This window comes from Leguminivora glycinivorella, chromosome 17 (genome assembly GCF_023078275.1).
Source record: "Leguminivora glycinivorella isolate SPB_JAAS2020 chromosome 17, LegGlyc_1.1, whole genome shotgun sequence".
In the NCBI taxonomy this organism is placed as follows: domain Eukaryota; kingdom Metazoa; phylum Arthropoda; class Insecta; order Lepidoptera; family Tortricidae; genus Leguminivora; species Leguminivora glycinivorella.
The window spans coordinates 17438993-17457399 of NC_062987.1; the positions used below are offsets into that span (position 1 = coordinate 17438993).

At 37.4% G+C, this 18407-nt stretch overlaps 1 protein-coding gene across 5 annotated transcripts in view; it reads right to left on the bottom strand.

Annotated features, from left to right (window-relative positions):
• The window catches only part of LOC125235175 (protein PALS1), a 246351-nt gene that overhangs the window by 108700 nt on the left and 119244 nt on the right, over positions 1-18407 (bottom strand). For 3 of the 5 annotated variants that reach the window (XM_048141634.1, XM_048141632.1, XM_048141635.1), the window contains 3 exons: positions 15943-16058; positions 11464-12098; positions 4399-4527 (listed from right to left, as the gene is read on the bottom strand). In XM_048141634.1, the coding sequence (XP_047997591.1) occupies positions 4399-4527; positions 11464-12098; positions 15943-16058 (880 nt within the window). The remainder of the gene's footprint in view (positions 1-4398; positions 4528-11463; positions 12099-15942; positions 16059-18407) is intronic. The other 2 variants (XM_048141633.1, XM_048141636.1) reach the window with 2 other exon arrangements.

Here is an 18407-nt window from a genome sequence, read left to right on the forward strand (position 1 = left end):
TACTCGCTGGATATCACGTTTTGTCTGTGAGAAAAAACGGTTGGGCGTTCTATGAGATACGTGCCGTCTTGTGGATGTTTTTGATGTTTTTTAGAGATGCCGGTAGTCAACGGTTATAGAGATAACAGAAAACGTTGAGTTGCACTGTAATGACGCTATGAGTGTTCACAGAACAATGTATAAAAAATATACGACAAAAAATTATAAACACTAAACAGTCAGCCTCCCAATGTAACCTAATGTCAAGATGCGAAGATAAGGTAATACCTATAAGCGCTGAATGTCATAAAACTCATAAACACACGAAATCTTATGGAATTTCGCACTAATTGCTAGCGGAATTTGGCAGATTTTGCCAAATAAAACATGATAATAAGTCTCAATAATTATTGTACCGACTCGTACTACACTCACTGGTAAGTAATAACATCGCACAAAAAGATGGCCGCAAAAATATCTTATTTCAAGAGCCGTAAAAGCGTGGCAGATATATTATGAGCCTCCTTTTTGTACGATTATTGCCGGTGACTGTACGTAGGTACTTAAATGCAGGGTTTTGCTGTTAACTTCAGGCGCAAGATGATAAGAAAACTTAACTCGGCCGAATAACAAAGAAAAACCAAAACTCTACAAATGTTTCTGGTTTTATCTGGCAGAATCCACCTAAAGTTTGCTCCGACTTGAATAAATAAACAACGTAAGGAAATGTGAAAAAATAAAAACGCAACGTAATATTTTGTGACACTTATCTGACTCAGATCTTCGTGTAGACTATTTCACTTAGCCCTAGTTAATAAGTGCATCGATAGAGTATTAGGTATCCTTTCTACAGTTTCTACCCTCTAAGTCCTGAATTCCTTCAAAAAGAACAAAAGGAATTCGAATTTTGAACTACAATGAGATTAAACAAAGTTCCACATTCAACACCGAAAAATTGAGTCTGGTTCTTAGGAGGACATTGATGTAACCAAAGAATGTCCATGATATTTAAAAATGTATGAGTAAACATTTCTTTAAACGTTTAGTGCGACTAGAAAATAGTCACGCACAACGTAAAAAACACGTACTAATAGCAATAATGTAAAACAACATTTAACTGTTTAGTCAACACATCAATTACAGTAAATCAGACAGGAAGATTTTAGGGTTTCTGGGACCAGTCAAAAGAGACCAAAGTTAGGGAATCCAAATGAATGCCGAAATAGAACAACTAAGTAAGTAGTAAGTAAACAGAAAACAGAAATGAGGATCTGTGGAGTATGTGCCGACAACCCCGATCGCCCAGGTAGTGGCTCTGCGGAAATGGAGATGTATCGGCCATACCCTTCGAAGAGGAGCTACCAACAGCGCCAGTATCGCGTTTGAGTGGCGGCCTCAAGGAGGGAAGCGAGCCCGCAAACGCCCCGTACACACCTGGAGACGGAGCGTTGAGAACGAGCTGAGGGAATATGGACTGAGCTGGAACGAGGCCAAGGTAGGCGGTGGCTCAAGATAGAAAGGCGTGGAAGGATCTTGTGGAGGCCCTATGCAAGTATGAGGTGCCTTAGGACATTCAACAACAAGTAAACAGAAAAGAAGTGAGACCAAAGCAGATCGTTTCCTCTATAGCTTGCAATTATATTAGAAGGATGGGAGAAGATCGGACAGTATAATTTTTAAGAAAAAAAAACCGTCGCCTTTCGGGTTCTGGTGAAAGCTACTTGCGAATGTTGGATTATGTAGAAATGTGTAAGTATTTTTTAAAACTGCTTTTAATGCTTTAATTATTAGATGGCAACACAAATGAATACCTATACGTATAACGTTAAGGTTTGAGGAGTTTCCTCAATTTCTCATGAATCCGATTATATTATAAGAAATCGAAGCTTGACAAACTTTGACTTGAAAACTCAATATGCTTAACAAACATAACTAAATAAATGTCACTGTTCTGAACTTAAATGCATGCTTTTCTTACAAAAATACCAAAGTCACTATAAGCGTGCCGTTCAGATTTGAGGAGTTCGGTTCTGACCATCATCAGCAGTTCCACTGTACCAAATATCACTGTTCTAGACGTAAGCGCATGCTGTTCTTATTAAAATGGCAAAGTCACTATAAGCGTGCCGTTCAGATTTGAGGAGTTTGGTTCTGGCCATCATCAGCAGTTCCACTGCACCAAATGTCACTGTTCTGGACGAAAGTGCATGCTGTTCTTATAAAAATACCAAAGTCACTATAAGCGTGCCGTTCAGATTTGAGGAGTTCGGTTCTGACCATCATCAGCAATTCCACTGCACCAAATGTCACTGTTCTGGACGAAAGTGCATGCTGTTCTTATAAAAATACCAAAGTCACTATAAGCGTGCCGTTCAGATTTGAAGAGTTCCGTTCTGGCCATCATCAGCAGTTCCACTGCACCAAATGTCACTGTTCCGTACCTAAATGCATGCTGTTCCTTTAAAAACACAAAAATTACCATATGTATGCCTTTCAGATTCGAGGAGTTCCCTCGATTTCTCCAAGATCCCATCATCAGAACTGGGTTCTGAGAAAAATGGGACCAATCTGTATGCATATACATTCAATCAAAAAAAAATTTTCAAAATCGGTCCAGGCCCCGTAGCCGAATGGCATTTCTCCGACGCCAAACGAAAGCGATACGCCGCTGGCTCTGTCGCGCCAATACGCAAGCGCGATAGAGATAGATATCTACTAGCGCTTCGTTTCGTGAGCGTTTCGTGAGCGATTGTGCCATTCGGCTAGCCACCCAGTAACGACGGAGATATCGAGGAACAAACATAAAAAAAAAAAACACAGACGACTTGATAACCGTCCTTCTTGAGAGATATGAGGCGACGGTTAATAAAAAGAGGCTTAAATAGGTACTCGGTGCATCCTAAACATCTTTAGGACGATAGATTGGTTGCAGATCTTCGTGAACTTCAACGTTGGCAATTTGGCAAGTACTGGCTTCATATCGCTCTGGACCGAGTAAAATGGCGTTCTCTCGTGTTGAAGACATTGGAGGCCAAGACTTGATTTGGGTCATCCCGCCAGCCAAGTGAATAACTTTTTTTTTTAAATACTATATATGTTCGTGGCAAAAAAAGCATACGGTCCGCCTGATGGAAAACGGTAACCGTAACCTATGGACGCCTGCAACTCAGAGTGCCACATGCGCGTTGCGTCACTTTGCGTGCCCATTAGAAACTTGTACACTCCCTATTGCTGTTTTAAGTATAAGTACACAGCAAAAAGGAGTGTACAAGTTCCAAGGAGGGTTTGGGTTGCCGACGACTCTAAGGACAATAGATGGAACAAATTCTCCCGTCGCCAGCACACTGCACCCTCGTTGAGCTATGGCAAGTCTATGTCCTACGGCTGGGCTATTAGGTTAGGCCTCGGCTACTATAATACATAGTCCTCAAGTTGCACTAATGAATGTAGGCATCAGCAAAGAAATGCAAATTTATATAATATCGACAACCTAGGTATGCTGGTAATGGTTTCCTCAAGATGTATTTTTTAACCCCCGACGCAAAAACGACGGGGTGTTATAAGTTTGACGTGTCTGTCTGTCTGTGTGTGTGTGTCTGTCTGTGGCATCGTTGCTCCCGAACGGATGAACCGATTTAGATTTCGTTTTTTCGAAAAGCAAGCAAAAACTTATTGGTGTGTGCCGGTATTAAACCGCTAACTAAGACCTAGATTAATATTTCTGTAAATCGTTTTTACTGCAAAACGTTTTTTGTCTCCTTGACCTTACTTAAAATTAGACGACCTGCGTCCACAAATCTAGTTACAGTTACCGATCGAAACTTAAAATAGATAAATAATGCATTACTTATACTTGAACAAGTTCCGTACATACTTTTAATTGTTTGTTGTAAATAAATGTTCCTAGTTGTGGCAATATTTTTTTTTCCATGCAACTCTTAATAAATGTAACTGAAATATGAAATGCACACTTGTGTACAACGCCATCTATCGACATATCGGCTCTTAATGTGTGCGACTTAACACTACATATATTTATTTATACATTAAATTCTGTCGCATTCACATATTGAAAATGAAATAGGTATTTATTTTTCAAGTAGGTAGGCATATTACATTAGAATGCGCATATGAACGTCCAATAAAGCTACACCGGCTCTAACCCTACGCCTCAGCCTTAAGAAGATTTCAGCCCCCCTCAGTTGGAGGAGGGTATCCACTATATGGGACCGTCAAGAAACTCGGCGACCGATATCCTATTTTTGCCTTTGACATCGTTCCTACTTCCGATATAGGATCGGATAATGTGAAAACGCTCGGATGGTGACCTTACTAAATATATGTACTGTGTAGTCATGCGAGTCGTCAGAATACAATAAAAAATAATATATGTCTATGTATCTGCAAATCTCCACTAACCTGATATTTCTTGATAGACTCCATCTGCTCCTTGGTGACGTCATGCGCGGGCGGCCGCGGGGGCGCGTCGCGGGGCGCCTCCCGCGGGGGGATGGCGGGGGCGGCGGTCTTCGCTGTGCCGTTCACCTGCTGCGAGAATGGAACGTGAGACGCAGGCGTTAGGTTCAATTTTCACTTCGTGTTATGAACAGTTCTGAGCCAGCAGTCGTTCGTTCAAGCGCAGATAAAATAACATACATACATACATACAATCACGCCTGTATCCCATAAAGGTGTAGGCAGAGCACATGAAACTACTAAAGCTTCAGTGCCACTCTTGACGAAAACACTTGACTTCCATACCTTTACCTAATGATGTGCAAATTGCGGAAACTTTCCAAAAAAATCTTAAATTTCTTGAAAAATTCACAAAACTTTCACGAAAAATAAAGGGAATTTAAATTTATGAAATATAAATTTTCCATCCATACAATTGTCCATACAAAGTACGGAAAGTTTCCGAAGTTTTCCTATGTGAAAATTTCAGAATTTTGGAAACTTTCCGGCGCTACATCAGTACCTTTAACGGTGCACGATCGAAACGAATGCTCGCTCAGAACAGCCGGCGTAGCCGAATGGCAATCGTTGACGCCAGACGCCGACAGAAATGCAGTCTGGCTCTATCTCGCCAAACGCAAGCGCGACAGAAATAAATAGCTAAGAAACAGATATTATCGTGAGCGTTTTGCTACGATACCATGTTCATAAAACTAGTGAAAACGCACCTTTAGGTCGAATTTTGAACGGTACATATACGTAAAATTCGGTTGGCGACTGTTGCAGAAATAATTTAGTAACGTACCTATATATTTACAATGAAATGTAGCGACATCATAAATTACTGATATATGTATTACAGAATGAGAATGTCTTTCCATTGACGATAATAGATTTGGTTGTACATAATACTTTTGTTCAGCTGAGTAGAAAATAATATCGAACTAGGTCCTACAGTAACCATCAAATAAGTATATCGGTAAATATACCAAGGCGTTCAGACATATCTTTAAATGTTCAGATATTTTGAACACTTCGGTAGGTTCCAAAATCTGATGGCCACTGTAGTCACCGGCAATAATATCTGATACAATCTTATAAATAGGTCCATAAGATATTTGTTTGTAGCCTCCTTTTTGTACGCTTTGATTACGGTTCGTTACAACCAAATTTTATAATACCATGTTCTTATAAAGTCACAATGTTAAAACGAATCAGTAGTAAAATGTCTGAAATTACAAAAACACCAATTATCAGTGCATCAAAATGCCAAAATAATATTTGCCTAAAACATCCAATATCCGAAATGTATTAGTTTCATAAAAACCAAAATTCAACATGATACTTTCTCAGAATACCAAAAAAAATATTTACGGCGTGCATTATATTCCTTGCACTGTGTTTTATTATTAACTTTAGTATTCATTTAGTTAATTAATGCTAACTTTTTATGAAAAACTGAAAAAATACAGTTTTCATGGATAGTTACGGCATTTTAGGCATTTTGAAAAAGAAGTTTTAGTTCTAACTTAATTTGACTTTTAGACATTTTGGGAATACGGTAATTTGAGAAGTAGGTTTAAGTCAGACATTATGAGACTAATCTGTTTTGGCATTGAGACGTTTTAGGAATATGTACCAATTTTATAAAATTTGGTTGTAACGAACCGTAATCGATATTGTTGCCGGTGACTGTACAACCAAAGGTATTGTTTGATTTCCGGATGTCTTCTCATCGCTATCCAGTTATCTCTGCCTCAGTAAATAGTTAGTAATAGTATACCTAGTCGCCAACCGAGGATTACCTTAGCTTTTTACAAGCAAACCCGTCTTTAACGACCTTATCATTATCATAGACTAATAACACAGCTTGCTTTTAACCTGCTTTTCTTTTAAATTTAGTTCTAAATTGTTGAGCAATACACTTTTCGCCTGTCGCGACACTGGTGACATCTAGCGACAAAAAGGTATAAACCCTAGTTTAAGCAGGTCACAATTATCAGTCGTCTATGTATTATTGGTCTATGTTAAGTATAGAAATATGCAGTTTCTGTTAGTTATATACCCAAATTACAATAACGACTATAATACTATCGGGTAAGAACCAAAATTGTAAACAGGGGTCCGATCTTTGAATCTCGGCCGTTCTATTTCTTGAAATTCGTTCAATAATATCTCCACGACTAGCGATTTAAATTCTACTAACAGAATCGAAAACGAGTCATTACCACTAGTTTTAAAATTACTAGCCGTCCTTTTTCAAAAATAGCATTACGTCGTTTTCCACAGATTTTCGAACGGCGAATTCATGCGTTCGAAATTCAAAAATCGATCCCCAGTACTGTAACATAATTCGCTTGTTTGATGAAAGAAAATGTCTTTGGCCATCTAGATATTTAGGTAAGTAAGAGTTCTTAACTTCTTACATAAATCAGCAATTCTCGAAAAGTTTGTACAAAAATTAAGGAAAAAGTTAAATTTGTTTTTATTAATTCCTATTTTGTTACCAAGATTTTGTTAATTAATTGAGATTTTATTAAGTTTTATTTCGTCATTAAAGTTCTCTATAATCTATATTTTCTTAATTATAACAATTAGCCTGTAATATCTTACGAAAGTCGACTTATATTAATTACTAAATGTTGGTAACAAAAAGGATCATTGTACAAAGTTGACGGGAACTGCTGAAATACATTGTCATGAAAAACTATTAAGTGGAACGTTAAAATGCATCAATTCACCTTCATTTACGTAATAATTGAATTTAAATTAAACCAGAATTACAATAACATATAACTATGTACTAAAGTTGGTGACAAGGTAGTAATTTTAAGTTTTAATAAACGTGCTTACACAATATTACGTTAGATTATGTTAATATTATGGTATTTATTACGGGCTACTGATTATAAATTTAGATTTAAACACCTATTTGCCTCCAAACAGCTTTGCATAATCCCAAAAACTGGAACAGGAAGGACTTGTCTAAGCCTTTTAAATAGCAACTTAGCAGGACTTTTATTTAATATACATTTTTAACATTTAATGGAAATTAAACGATAACTGAAGTTTGCAGCTCGCAGCTCTCGCTGTTACAACACTACATTACTAGATGGCGCTACTTACTAAGTCTAAACAAGTAGCGCCATCTAGTAATGTAGAGTTGTAGCAGCGATAGCTGCAAGCTGCAATCAGATTACTTTACCAAAGATTACTTTGCTCAAATGACGGAGTATGTAAATAATAAATATCTACAGCTCATTTCCGCAGTTTGCTTATAGCACAAATTTTAGTTTTAAAAATGCCAGTGACGAGGTTTACATATTACACCGTATAGCAACATATTTAGCGAACATCTATGGTATCTATCTAATGTTTCATAGGAAACAAACATAGGTAATAATCTAGATTGTGTTGTATTTATCTGTGTTATATTTGTCCAACCTGATGTTAAATCAAGATTATTCTAAAATCAGGTAGGTACTAGTAGCAGATAACATTTTCCTGATTAGTAGACAGTGAAGTGTATAACATACCGTTGCCCTAATAATAGTACATGAAGTAGGTAAATAAAATAAATTATTATAACATAGGAGAATTGATACATTTTATGACTGATTAGTTTAGAAAAATACCTGTACCGTGAATTACGGTAAATATCGAATTTACTTATTTAAAGGTATATCAACATTTATAAATACTTAGGCTGACAGCAATACTAATAAGGTATTCTTTAATAGTTTTATGTGCTGTCTAGCCTATACTTACACCCACAAGCAACTAAAACGGCGCCAACGGGCAAATTAACCAGTTATTATTGCTCGTAAGTGTGCTTTTTATTGATTAAACATGCACCCCCTCTTAATTTAACATTATCTTGCACATTCATATAAAGCAGATATATTATTATAATCTTATTTTAAAAGTAACATGCACTAATATAGATAAAACCCTCATTATATACATAAAATGCCTGAAAAAAATATTCCGTTAGTACTAGAAACTAAGATAAACCAGTTTTTTACCAGGAATAAACAGTCTTGGGTTAGTGAATATTTTCCCCATAATAAATACATTAACTGTCAAATGCAACTATAATTTTTACACAGTTGATTCTTCATTTGAAACCTCTGCTTTGCCACCTTGACAATTTGTCACCTTTAATTATATCTCATTTAAACTATCTAAGTAACTATGATTGCTATATTTTTTCAGTGTAATTCCTATTAAAAAAATTGGAAAATGTGCGAGTAAAAGATTTCATTTTTAGCGTCTCTAAACACAAGTAAATTTTATTCGTTTTATTGCTATATTACGCAGAAAAAAAAGGTAACAATATAAATTCGCAATACTCCCGACAAAATTAATGTCTACGTGTACAAAAATGTATGCCCAATAAAACACTCCAATTGTCAAGTCGGCAAAATCAGAGTGAGGTTTTGACACAAAAATGTCATAATGACAATAACACGCCGCGGACAGAGAGCTGTGCAGTCAAGCATGATTAATGACAATGATCCAATGGTTTCGTGATTATTTCGTGACAGTGACGTCAATCATGGGATGAGAGTGATCGATTGACGGTTCTATTAATCATTGTGCAGTTTTGGTACAGTCGCTATCAGATACAGATGTAGTTCGAAAAGCCTTTCCTTCGTATTTTTACGGAGACGTGCGTGTTTGTCGTGTTAGTCCAGACAGTGTCAGTACGTCTTGTACCTGAGACTGTTGATTGTTGTCTTACAGCATGACACGTTCGCAAATTTCCGTAAAAATATGAAGCAATATTTTTTCGCACTACATCTGTATATCGGTGTTGATAAAAAGCTCTCACAAACATTCGACCACCCTTCTATTGTCAAGACGTTAGAGTGCATGTTCCGATATTTGTGAGAATTTTGATAGCTCAGATATATCTGATGGCGACTGTAACTAGAGCGGTTTAGTTTTGAGCAGTAATTATTTAAAATAAAAATTCACGAGTGGAAATTCCGTTTTATACCGTCGACAAATACTTGCAGTTTTCTGTCTCAAAATTTCCTTTTCATCAGAAATTCTAGTAGAAATTCCGACAAAAAGGGCCATTGCACATAATGCAAAACCGAACTCTATAATTATGAAGAGCAGGATTTAACAACATTGAAAATGAAAAAATAATAAAAGCGAGAATTTAAATTTAAATCGCTTGTTCTACACTCGTAATTTAAAATTTTAAGAACTTAATGTTATCGTGGCATAATTCTTTTCATATGTTCTGTTATTGTCACTGAAGTAACTTTTGCACAACAATGTCAACAGTTATGGTTTTGAATTAGATTTTGTGGTTTATTGATGCATGTAGTATTATGGTCCGTAAAAATATAACAACATAATATTGTGTATACGGATGGCTAAGTTATATTCCGCGGATCTCTGAAAGGTGATGGCGTAGTGATTTTTGTTTAAGAGTCCGTCAAAATTAAACAGCAGAAAAACGCAATTTACGTAATTTACACTCCACACTAAAGTAAATAAACCTCGCTCCGCTTACTCGTAAAGTATATAGAAATAACTGCAAAAGGACTTGTTATCACTTGTCAGCAAAGTCTAGCATATCTAAGGTCAATTATGGTTAACTGAAATGAAATTGAAAATCAGTTAGTTTTATTGCTGAACAAATTTAATGATCATCAGTTCATCAGTTTCAGAGACTACATCTAACTTTTTTCTACTTATTATTACAGGTCAATTTACCGGTACCAGTGTAAAAAAATGATTAAATTGTGAATTTCTTACTGGTTTTGTGTAGGTGCAAATCAAATTATATACCTAAGTAATACGTACTTGGATACATTTTTTTTATAAGCATTTAATTACAAGTCCATCCATATTGTCTTAAAAATATGATGATCGTACAATTAATGTACTTTACTTAACTTACATCTTACTTATTTAACGAATCTTTGTGTTAGTAGCCAATGTTAATAATACCACCCATGATTATGTACAACATACCTTTCCAATATCCATCCATATTGCCCTCAGAACTGACATAATTGTTAATTTGCACATATTGTTTTCAAAAATATTTTTTTTTTTATTTGATAGTTTAGTTTGTAAGGGAAATTTTAGATATTAAGACTGATTCATGTGTGATTGTGTATAATTTAATGTGTGTAAAATTTGTAAAATGCTTATTCTATAATATTAATAAATTTCTAGCATATTATCATATGTAATTTATAGCAACTGTTTGTGTTTTACTGTAATAATATAGAAAATATATGTGGATTTTTTTTTAATCATACATACTCTTTACAGATCATTATCCTTCTTGTATTATCCCGGCATTAACCACGGCTCATGGGAGCCTGGGGTCCGCTTTCGCCGCGAGATAACTACCCGTCCTTATGTCATTAATACAGTTAGAAATGGCATCTATCTCGCGGCGACATTCCCGTCATTTAGGCCTACTGGGGTCCGCTTTGATAATGTAGTGTGAAATGTTTTCATTCGTTTTTTCACGAAACTCATGAACGTGTCCACTGTCCATGCTATTTCAGTCGCTCTCAGTACAAGAAGTACCTACTGACGTTGACTGAACTGCACGACAAATACGAGCGTTTCCGTATTTGTATTGGCAAACAGATACTTACTAACATTACTATGCTTCCACCGTATTTGAAAGTTTAATGCAATTTCTTGCAATAAGCCGTCCCGTGGCTAGTTGCCAAGCATTCAATTTACGGTGTTCTATCATCATCAAATACGAGTACATGCATAAAATATAGTTAAACAGTAAAGTTCCCCTATCTTCGGTAACTTTGGGGTCTTATGTTACGTTAATAGAAATTTGACATTAAGTATGGCGTGGTATATTCCTGATTCCTTTGCTAACCTTACAAGAGAGACATTTATTTATTTAGAACTTGCGTATGCATTCCTTTATTTCGCATTTAGATACCGCGCGAAGGCATGTGCAACATTAACAATTACATCAGTTTTCACCCCATGATACCATCCACCAATGACCATGCGTGAACCTGTTACCTGCAAGCTCTTTCTGTCCACGGTACCCGGATATTTCGGAGTGGTTTTCACGATCTGGACAAACGAATCCGGGACGTCCACGGCCACTTCCCTCCCGAGGAGAACTGGCGTCGTATCGAAGCCAGGAGGAAGTTTGTATGACGCGTAGACCGCTTCTCGAATGAGGACGGAATCCGTGCGGGCCGAATATGAGACGCCTTCTCTACAATCTATCAAAGAATCGTCGCCATTAGATATGAGTAATTGGATCTTATGGTCGCTTAAAGTGTGAGTTGTATTTGATGCAACGGATCCTCTGTCGGAGAGCTCGCATTTGGCTGTTTCTGATGAGCCTTTCGATTTTTTGCTTCCGAAGCTTGATCCTTCGGAGCTCTGTGGTCCGGAGAGGAGTTCGATGGTGCTGTTGTTTTTGTAGCTGGATCCGTCGGAGCTGGGTCCGGAGTCTACAGCTGTTTGCAGGACGGAGTGCTTGCTGCCGAAGCTGGTGCCGGATCCGGATGAGAGGAGGAGGGTCTCGTCGTCCCTGGAGGGGCGCAGGCGTACCTGCGGCGGGCGGGGCGGGGGGTAGCGCGGCGGCGTCTTGTTGCGCGCGATGAAGCTGTCCGGGACATCCACCGCCATCTCGCGGTGAGGACCTGGAATTTACATCGGATAATGTTAGTTCATTTGACATTGGCATATGAAAGTTTATCAATTTAGAAAATTGGTAGTGTTCTGTAGTTTTATAGTTACACAACAAATATTAATTAAAATAAAAATCATATTCAACGACTGTTCATTTTCATCTCTTTGATTTTAGCCCTCAAAATTAGCAAATAAATCCGCATCAATCTATCAGGGCTCAACAACCATTAACATTTATTAACATTAATACCATTTCCAAAATTTCCAGCCGATGATTAATGTTGCCGCTTATCGGGGCGCAGGCTCGCGACAAATGGCCTGAGAAATGACCCGGAGCGGCATCCGAGGCTTCAAAATCTAATATTAATTGGATATTCTTGAAGTGTAAATTTGTATTAGAAGCGCTGGTGGCCTAGCGGTAAGAGCGTGCGACTTTCAATCCGGAAGTCGCGGGTTCGAGCCCCGGCTTGTACCGATGAGTTTTTCGGAACTTATGTGTGAAATATCATTTGATACTTGCCAGTCACTTTTCGGTGAAGGAAAACATCGTGAGGAAACCGGCCTAATTTCCAGCCCTATTTACCCTTCGGGTTGGAAGGTCAGAAAATTAAAATTTTGCAGTCAGCATGTGAATTGTGAGTACCATAAACATAAATTCCAGTAGGGGAAGCAATCATCAGGCATGCTCTTAAACATATCCCTAATATTCTAAAGCCTTGTGTATCACCCTCCGAGTTATCAAATCAAAGTTACGTATATAAAATCAGAAACTCCCCCAACTGGTGCCACAATTAGCGCACAATGCGCCCAGTGAGCCGACAAACCACGCCTCTTGAGAATACGTGTTACGAGTACATGTAACATGTTACAAAGTTGCAGATCGAATTCTCGAGAGCTGCAGGGCTAGCACATGATTGGCGCGACAGTTATCTCGCCGCTATATATAACACACGTACTTTTATAGTACAGTCAATGAGACAAGGACGGGTAGTCTCCTTTGAGGTGACATAATCTCGCGCCAATCATGTGCTAGGCCTGCTGAGAGATAACTGACAATGTGTATGATCCATTTAGGCTTTTCTTACATTGGTTTAATAAAATTTGCTGACTTATATCAAACAATGATACTATATTTACAAATGCCAACATCTGAGGTTGTCCGAAAATCGATTACTGATTCAATTTTCTTTGCTGATATACTTGAAATTAGATATTAGCGATTATAGGAACCGAATATTTATATCTACATAGACCAAAATATCTAAGATACTACAAATTACAATCGAATTTCAAGTAATTTTCCTTCATTACAAAATAAATTAGTAGTCGAATTGATTACTAGTTTTTAACCACCAGTTACTGTAGTAAAAACTTTAGGCAACGGAATAAACAATGAAAGGTCCCGTCTAGAAGAGCGAATTTTTTTTTGTCCCATTGTTCTGGTAAGGTCAGCTCATAATGATTAATTGACGCACAAAAAAATTATAACTGACTTGTTTTCGAGGACGGATTTGACTTGTACATAATGTTACAAGACAGTCGGATAAGATACTCACACCTAATAAGATACAGCCTGGTAAAATAGAGTAGATAATAATAGGGGCGCCACCGTTTATGTAAACCGCGTTGCATGTGGCAACTATTAGTTTTGTATGATTTTTTTTTTTGTAAATCTGTAGTAGAAAAATAAGTACTTAAAAATCAAATTTCGGTCGTATTATAAAGAGACATAAGTCTACATTTCTGCAAGTAGTGTCTTCTACTTAAAATTCTTATAAAATTATATGATTTTGCTAACTTGACAATTTTGACATGTAATTCACAAAATAATATTGTCAGAAAATTAATATTTTCTTTAGTAGTATAATCATCATCCTTCTTGCGTTATCCCGGCATTTGCCACGGCTCATGGGAGCCTGGGGTCCGCTTTGACAACTAACGCTTGACTTCTTTAGTGGTATAATAGGATAGAAAGTCAGGATTAATTTGAATAAGCTGAAGAGATTATCATACAACAATAGTATCTATGGACACAACATTTATCTGTAGTTGCGTAACTTCGCCTGAGGCTGACCAACCGGTCATGGGTCGGTAGCTTGAGCTCATTGTTCGTTAATATGTACACAAAATTTCATCTTACTCCATATGGCCAGAAGACTATAATTTTGAAAATTGTCAGCAGTCAGCATTAATACTGGCGGATGAAACTTCACAGCAAAAGTATCTGACATAATGAATAACTTTTCTAAATATATATAAATTTGTAGTTTGCGATCAGTTTTCTCCGAGACCACGGGGACAACACAACGTTGGAGGTCAGTGTTAAAGGCAGTGGTCCCACCGCGAGCTAGTAAGCTATGAGCTATCGGCTATAAAAACGAACAAAAGATAATCCCGTGTAAATAAAAGAGACACGGCGATGTTTATAGTTACTCGCCTAGCGGTGAGCTATCAAATCAATATCGCCGTGTCTCTTTTATTTGCACGGGAGTGATTATCTTTTGTTCGTTTTTATAGCCGATTAGCTCATAGCTTACCTAGCTCGCGGTGGGACCAGTGCCAAATTTAGGTAAATTAAATAATCCGCGATTAAATCCCAATTTAAAAGTTATTAAATTCATTTTTTTGCTATGTACAGACACACATTTCTTTTTGTTTAGCGATTACTTCTGAAACGTTATTTTATCCGCTACTCTTGACTGTATGTATGTGGGTATTCAATGTATTCATTGATGCGAATCGGAAAGTCTTGGGAATGACCTTTAACATGAATAGTGTTTAATGCATTAATATTGTATGGTATGTGGTCAGCAATCTGACCGTAGGGGCCATGCATAAATACGGGTCACGCAATATTGCAATGACATGCTAATTTTAACTATTCAAAGCCTTTAGCAGACCACAGGTACTAACTTTATATATTATGTTGTCTGATTGAATTAGGTTCGTATGCCTAATTTAGAATCCTTTGTGACCAGCCAAATTCCCCATACACTAAACGTCACCGGCATAAATAACCCGAAGACCTGATGATTTCGTAGGAACGGCGACTGATTATGGTTATATGGGCTGTACCTTGTCGCATTTAATCGTTTGACAATTTCGTATGACATTTCAAACACCACGTTAATGTGACAAGGTACAGAAATCATCACTTATTTATGCCGGTGACTGTACTAGTCCAATAGGTAAAAGTAGTAATGAGCCAATTTCACTAAAAAAGTAAACATTTCAACATTCTAATCCCTGAAATCGTCCGGTTGTATACAGTTGTTTACCAGGCTTATACGGGGTGTATACAGGGTATTATACAGAATGTATACTAGCCGGTGTCTGCGGAGAGGGACAGCATAGTAAGCATGTCTGTCGACATCCGGCGGCGGTCGCTTTCGACTTCGACGCCACGCTGTATATACATACAGGGCATCTACCGGGTACGGGGTGTATACGAGATACTATATAAATGTCATAATTATGTACAAAGAAAAAGTGACCAAGGCCTCCAAGTGTTCCGAGCTGGAATCGAACCAGCGTAATCCGTTAACCGGACGGATGCCTGTAAAACCACTCGGCCATCGGACCCCGAAAGCAAAGGTCGAAATTTCCAAGTATATGACACAATTACCGAAGGCTTATGGCGCCCCCGGCCATCTCTGAGGTAGAACCGGAACTAGTTCGATCTCCTAACAGAATCAACACATGTGATTACGAGCTAGCGAAGGGAAGAGCTAGTAAATCAAATTATATTCAAATGATAATAATTTGATTTGATCTAAGATTTTATATACATATACAGGTTATATAACGGGTGTATACAGGTTGTATAAAGGGGTATTATACAGGGTGTATACTAACCGGTGTCTGCGGAGAGGGACAGCATAGTAAGCATGTCTTTGTCGTCATCCGGCGGCGGTCGCTTCTCGTCCTCGGCGCCCAGCACCACGATGCTCGAGCCCGAGCGGCGCCGCGGTCTGAAACATGTAAGTTGAGAGTTAAACATGTGTTTTGGGTAAGTACGACATAATTGTAAGGCTTATGAAAAAAATTACATTGGTAGGTGATCAAGGCTATTGAAATTCAAATATCCCGCAGAAAAAGATATTATATAGTTTGTAGGTATAATTCAGAAATCCAACAATCAAACACAATTGGTTTTATTTTATATTATAAAATACGCTTGTGAACGGAATAGCCCCTATGATGAATGTATCTGTGTAAAGAATGCGTCTTTCATAAAAATCGGACCGAACTGTTTCTACTGATACAAACACAAAATGTCATCTAGCAAAATATATGCGAACGACTGACACGTACTGCAGCTATTTATTAATGTAGGCACCTATCTATCATAATCAGCTCAAGATCCATAGGTCTTGTTACTGGCTTTCTTTTAGTCTTTTCTATCTATCGGAAATTCTGCTGATAAATAAGACTTTTGGCAAAAGTTTCATTTTTAGCACAACAGACATCTACTGCTCTCCGAGACGGTTCTAAAAACCCCTTACTCGACGGGGATACGACGTTTCATAAGAGAGTTCTTATGACCTTTCTGCTCCATCAGATCAGCTCCATGATACCATAATATTGCATTGTCACGTGATTTACATATGTGTGCAAAATTTCAGCTCAATCGGAAACCGGGAAATGGGTCAAATTAAGCTTCTTCGTTTCCACCCAAACTAACATACTAACAAGGCAAGTTGAATAAAGATTTGTAAAAAGGTCGATTTCACATAAGTATAAGGAGCCTTTCTCTGCAGCTGACTGTACTAAGGTATAGTCGGATACGTAAATTAGAGCACCTGACAAGCCGTAGTAGCATTTGTCTGGTTTCCTACTTGTAGATGTCAGGTGTTATAAGCTTTTCTATATTTTACTGCACTGTACTATAGGACTGTGTTCAGTGTTGTACTCGAAGTAAGTAGCAATAAATTTTGAATTTAGTGTCAAATACTACGGAATATTATACCCAGGAAAATCTAAATTCTCAAACTGTCTTAACAAAGAGCAGGTTAAAAAGATGCCCCAATATATGGCATCGCACCTGACCCCACCTGTTCACGAGGCGGTAAGAAAGGAACCGTCTGCGCGCGCGCACGCGTGACGTCACGCTAGCTTATGTAACGGCTTTTATCATTTCAAATCACTTTTTTATTCCAGTTACGGTGGTGCATTGTTTCGCGCTGCTATTCGCGAAGATTACTCGATTTATAGCAAGGAAAAGGATCAAATATGTAAGTCAAGTAAAAAGATGCATCGTACCATAGATTAAAATGCGACCGCCTAAGAACGCGCATACACCACACATAAACTAAAATTCACAATTCTGCGGACTAAATTGACAAATGACTGACAGATGAAATGTTACCAGGAACAGTGAAATAAAAATAGTGAAGGGTATATGTCGATAACAATATATCGACAAGTTGTAAAGTACAAATAACAGACTAGTTTAAATCAAAAAAATACGAATGTTATTTTTAAATACAAGGTAAACATTTTGGTTTGTTCGGTTTTCGAGGTAGTGGATGGTCGAGGATGGATAAAATGCGTTTTCACCCACTAGTTTTATAGCATAAAAAGGTATCCGAACCAGTAAGTAAAAAAAAATATGTTGTCTTTATTATAAAATATTATTCATTTCTAAGCTCCGTTATTTCGTCATCTTCATCATCATCATCAGTTACATTAATGATAAAACGATCCGAGACATTGTCCACTAAATGGTCGAGTTGTAACATTTTGTCTTTGGTTTTTACTATGTGATTTACACAATCTTTTCATCTTTCGGCTGTAACACAATAATTATTGTAATAATTCATTTGTAAAGATTCAATAAACTATCATAATAAATATATAAATTTCATTTACATTATTGCTGGTTTGAAATTAACATTTTATATCTAATTAGGGGTCTACAGACCTTTCGATCTGTCGAAATCACAAAAAAGTTGGTATATTGATTAAAAGATCAAATTGCCAATTTGATTGTACCGTCTGGGTGCACCTTAAATCTACGGTGTAATAATAATTTCAATATCGATAAGAACGACACTGGCCAAACTGTGGCAACATTTGTTCACACCTACTTGTCAATTTGGTCCGTAGGATTATGGATTTTAGTTTAGATGGCGCCACAAAAAAAATGTCTTATAGCTTTCGATTATACTTGTGTGTGGCGCCATCTATGTGTGGTGTGGTGTAGTGTATGATGGGATGGTATGATCTTCTTATATTTAATTTATGACCGTACTCGTATGAGAAGATAAAAATACTGGCCCAGGAAAGACGGGATCAGCAATTACTCCACCGACAAGAGC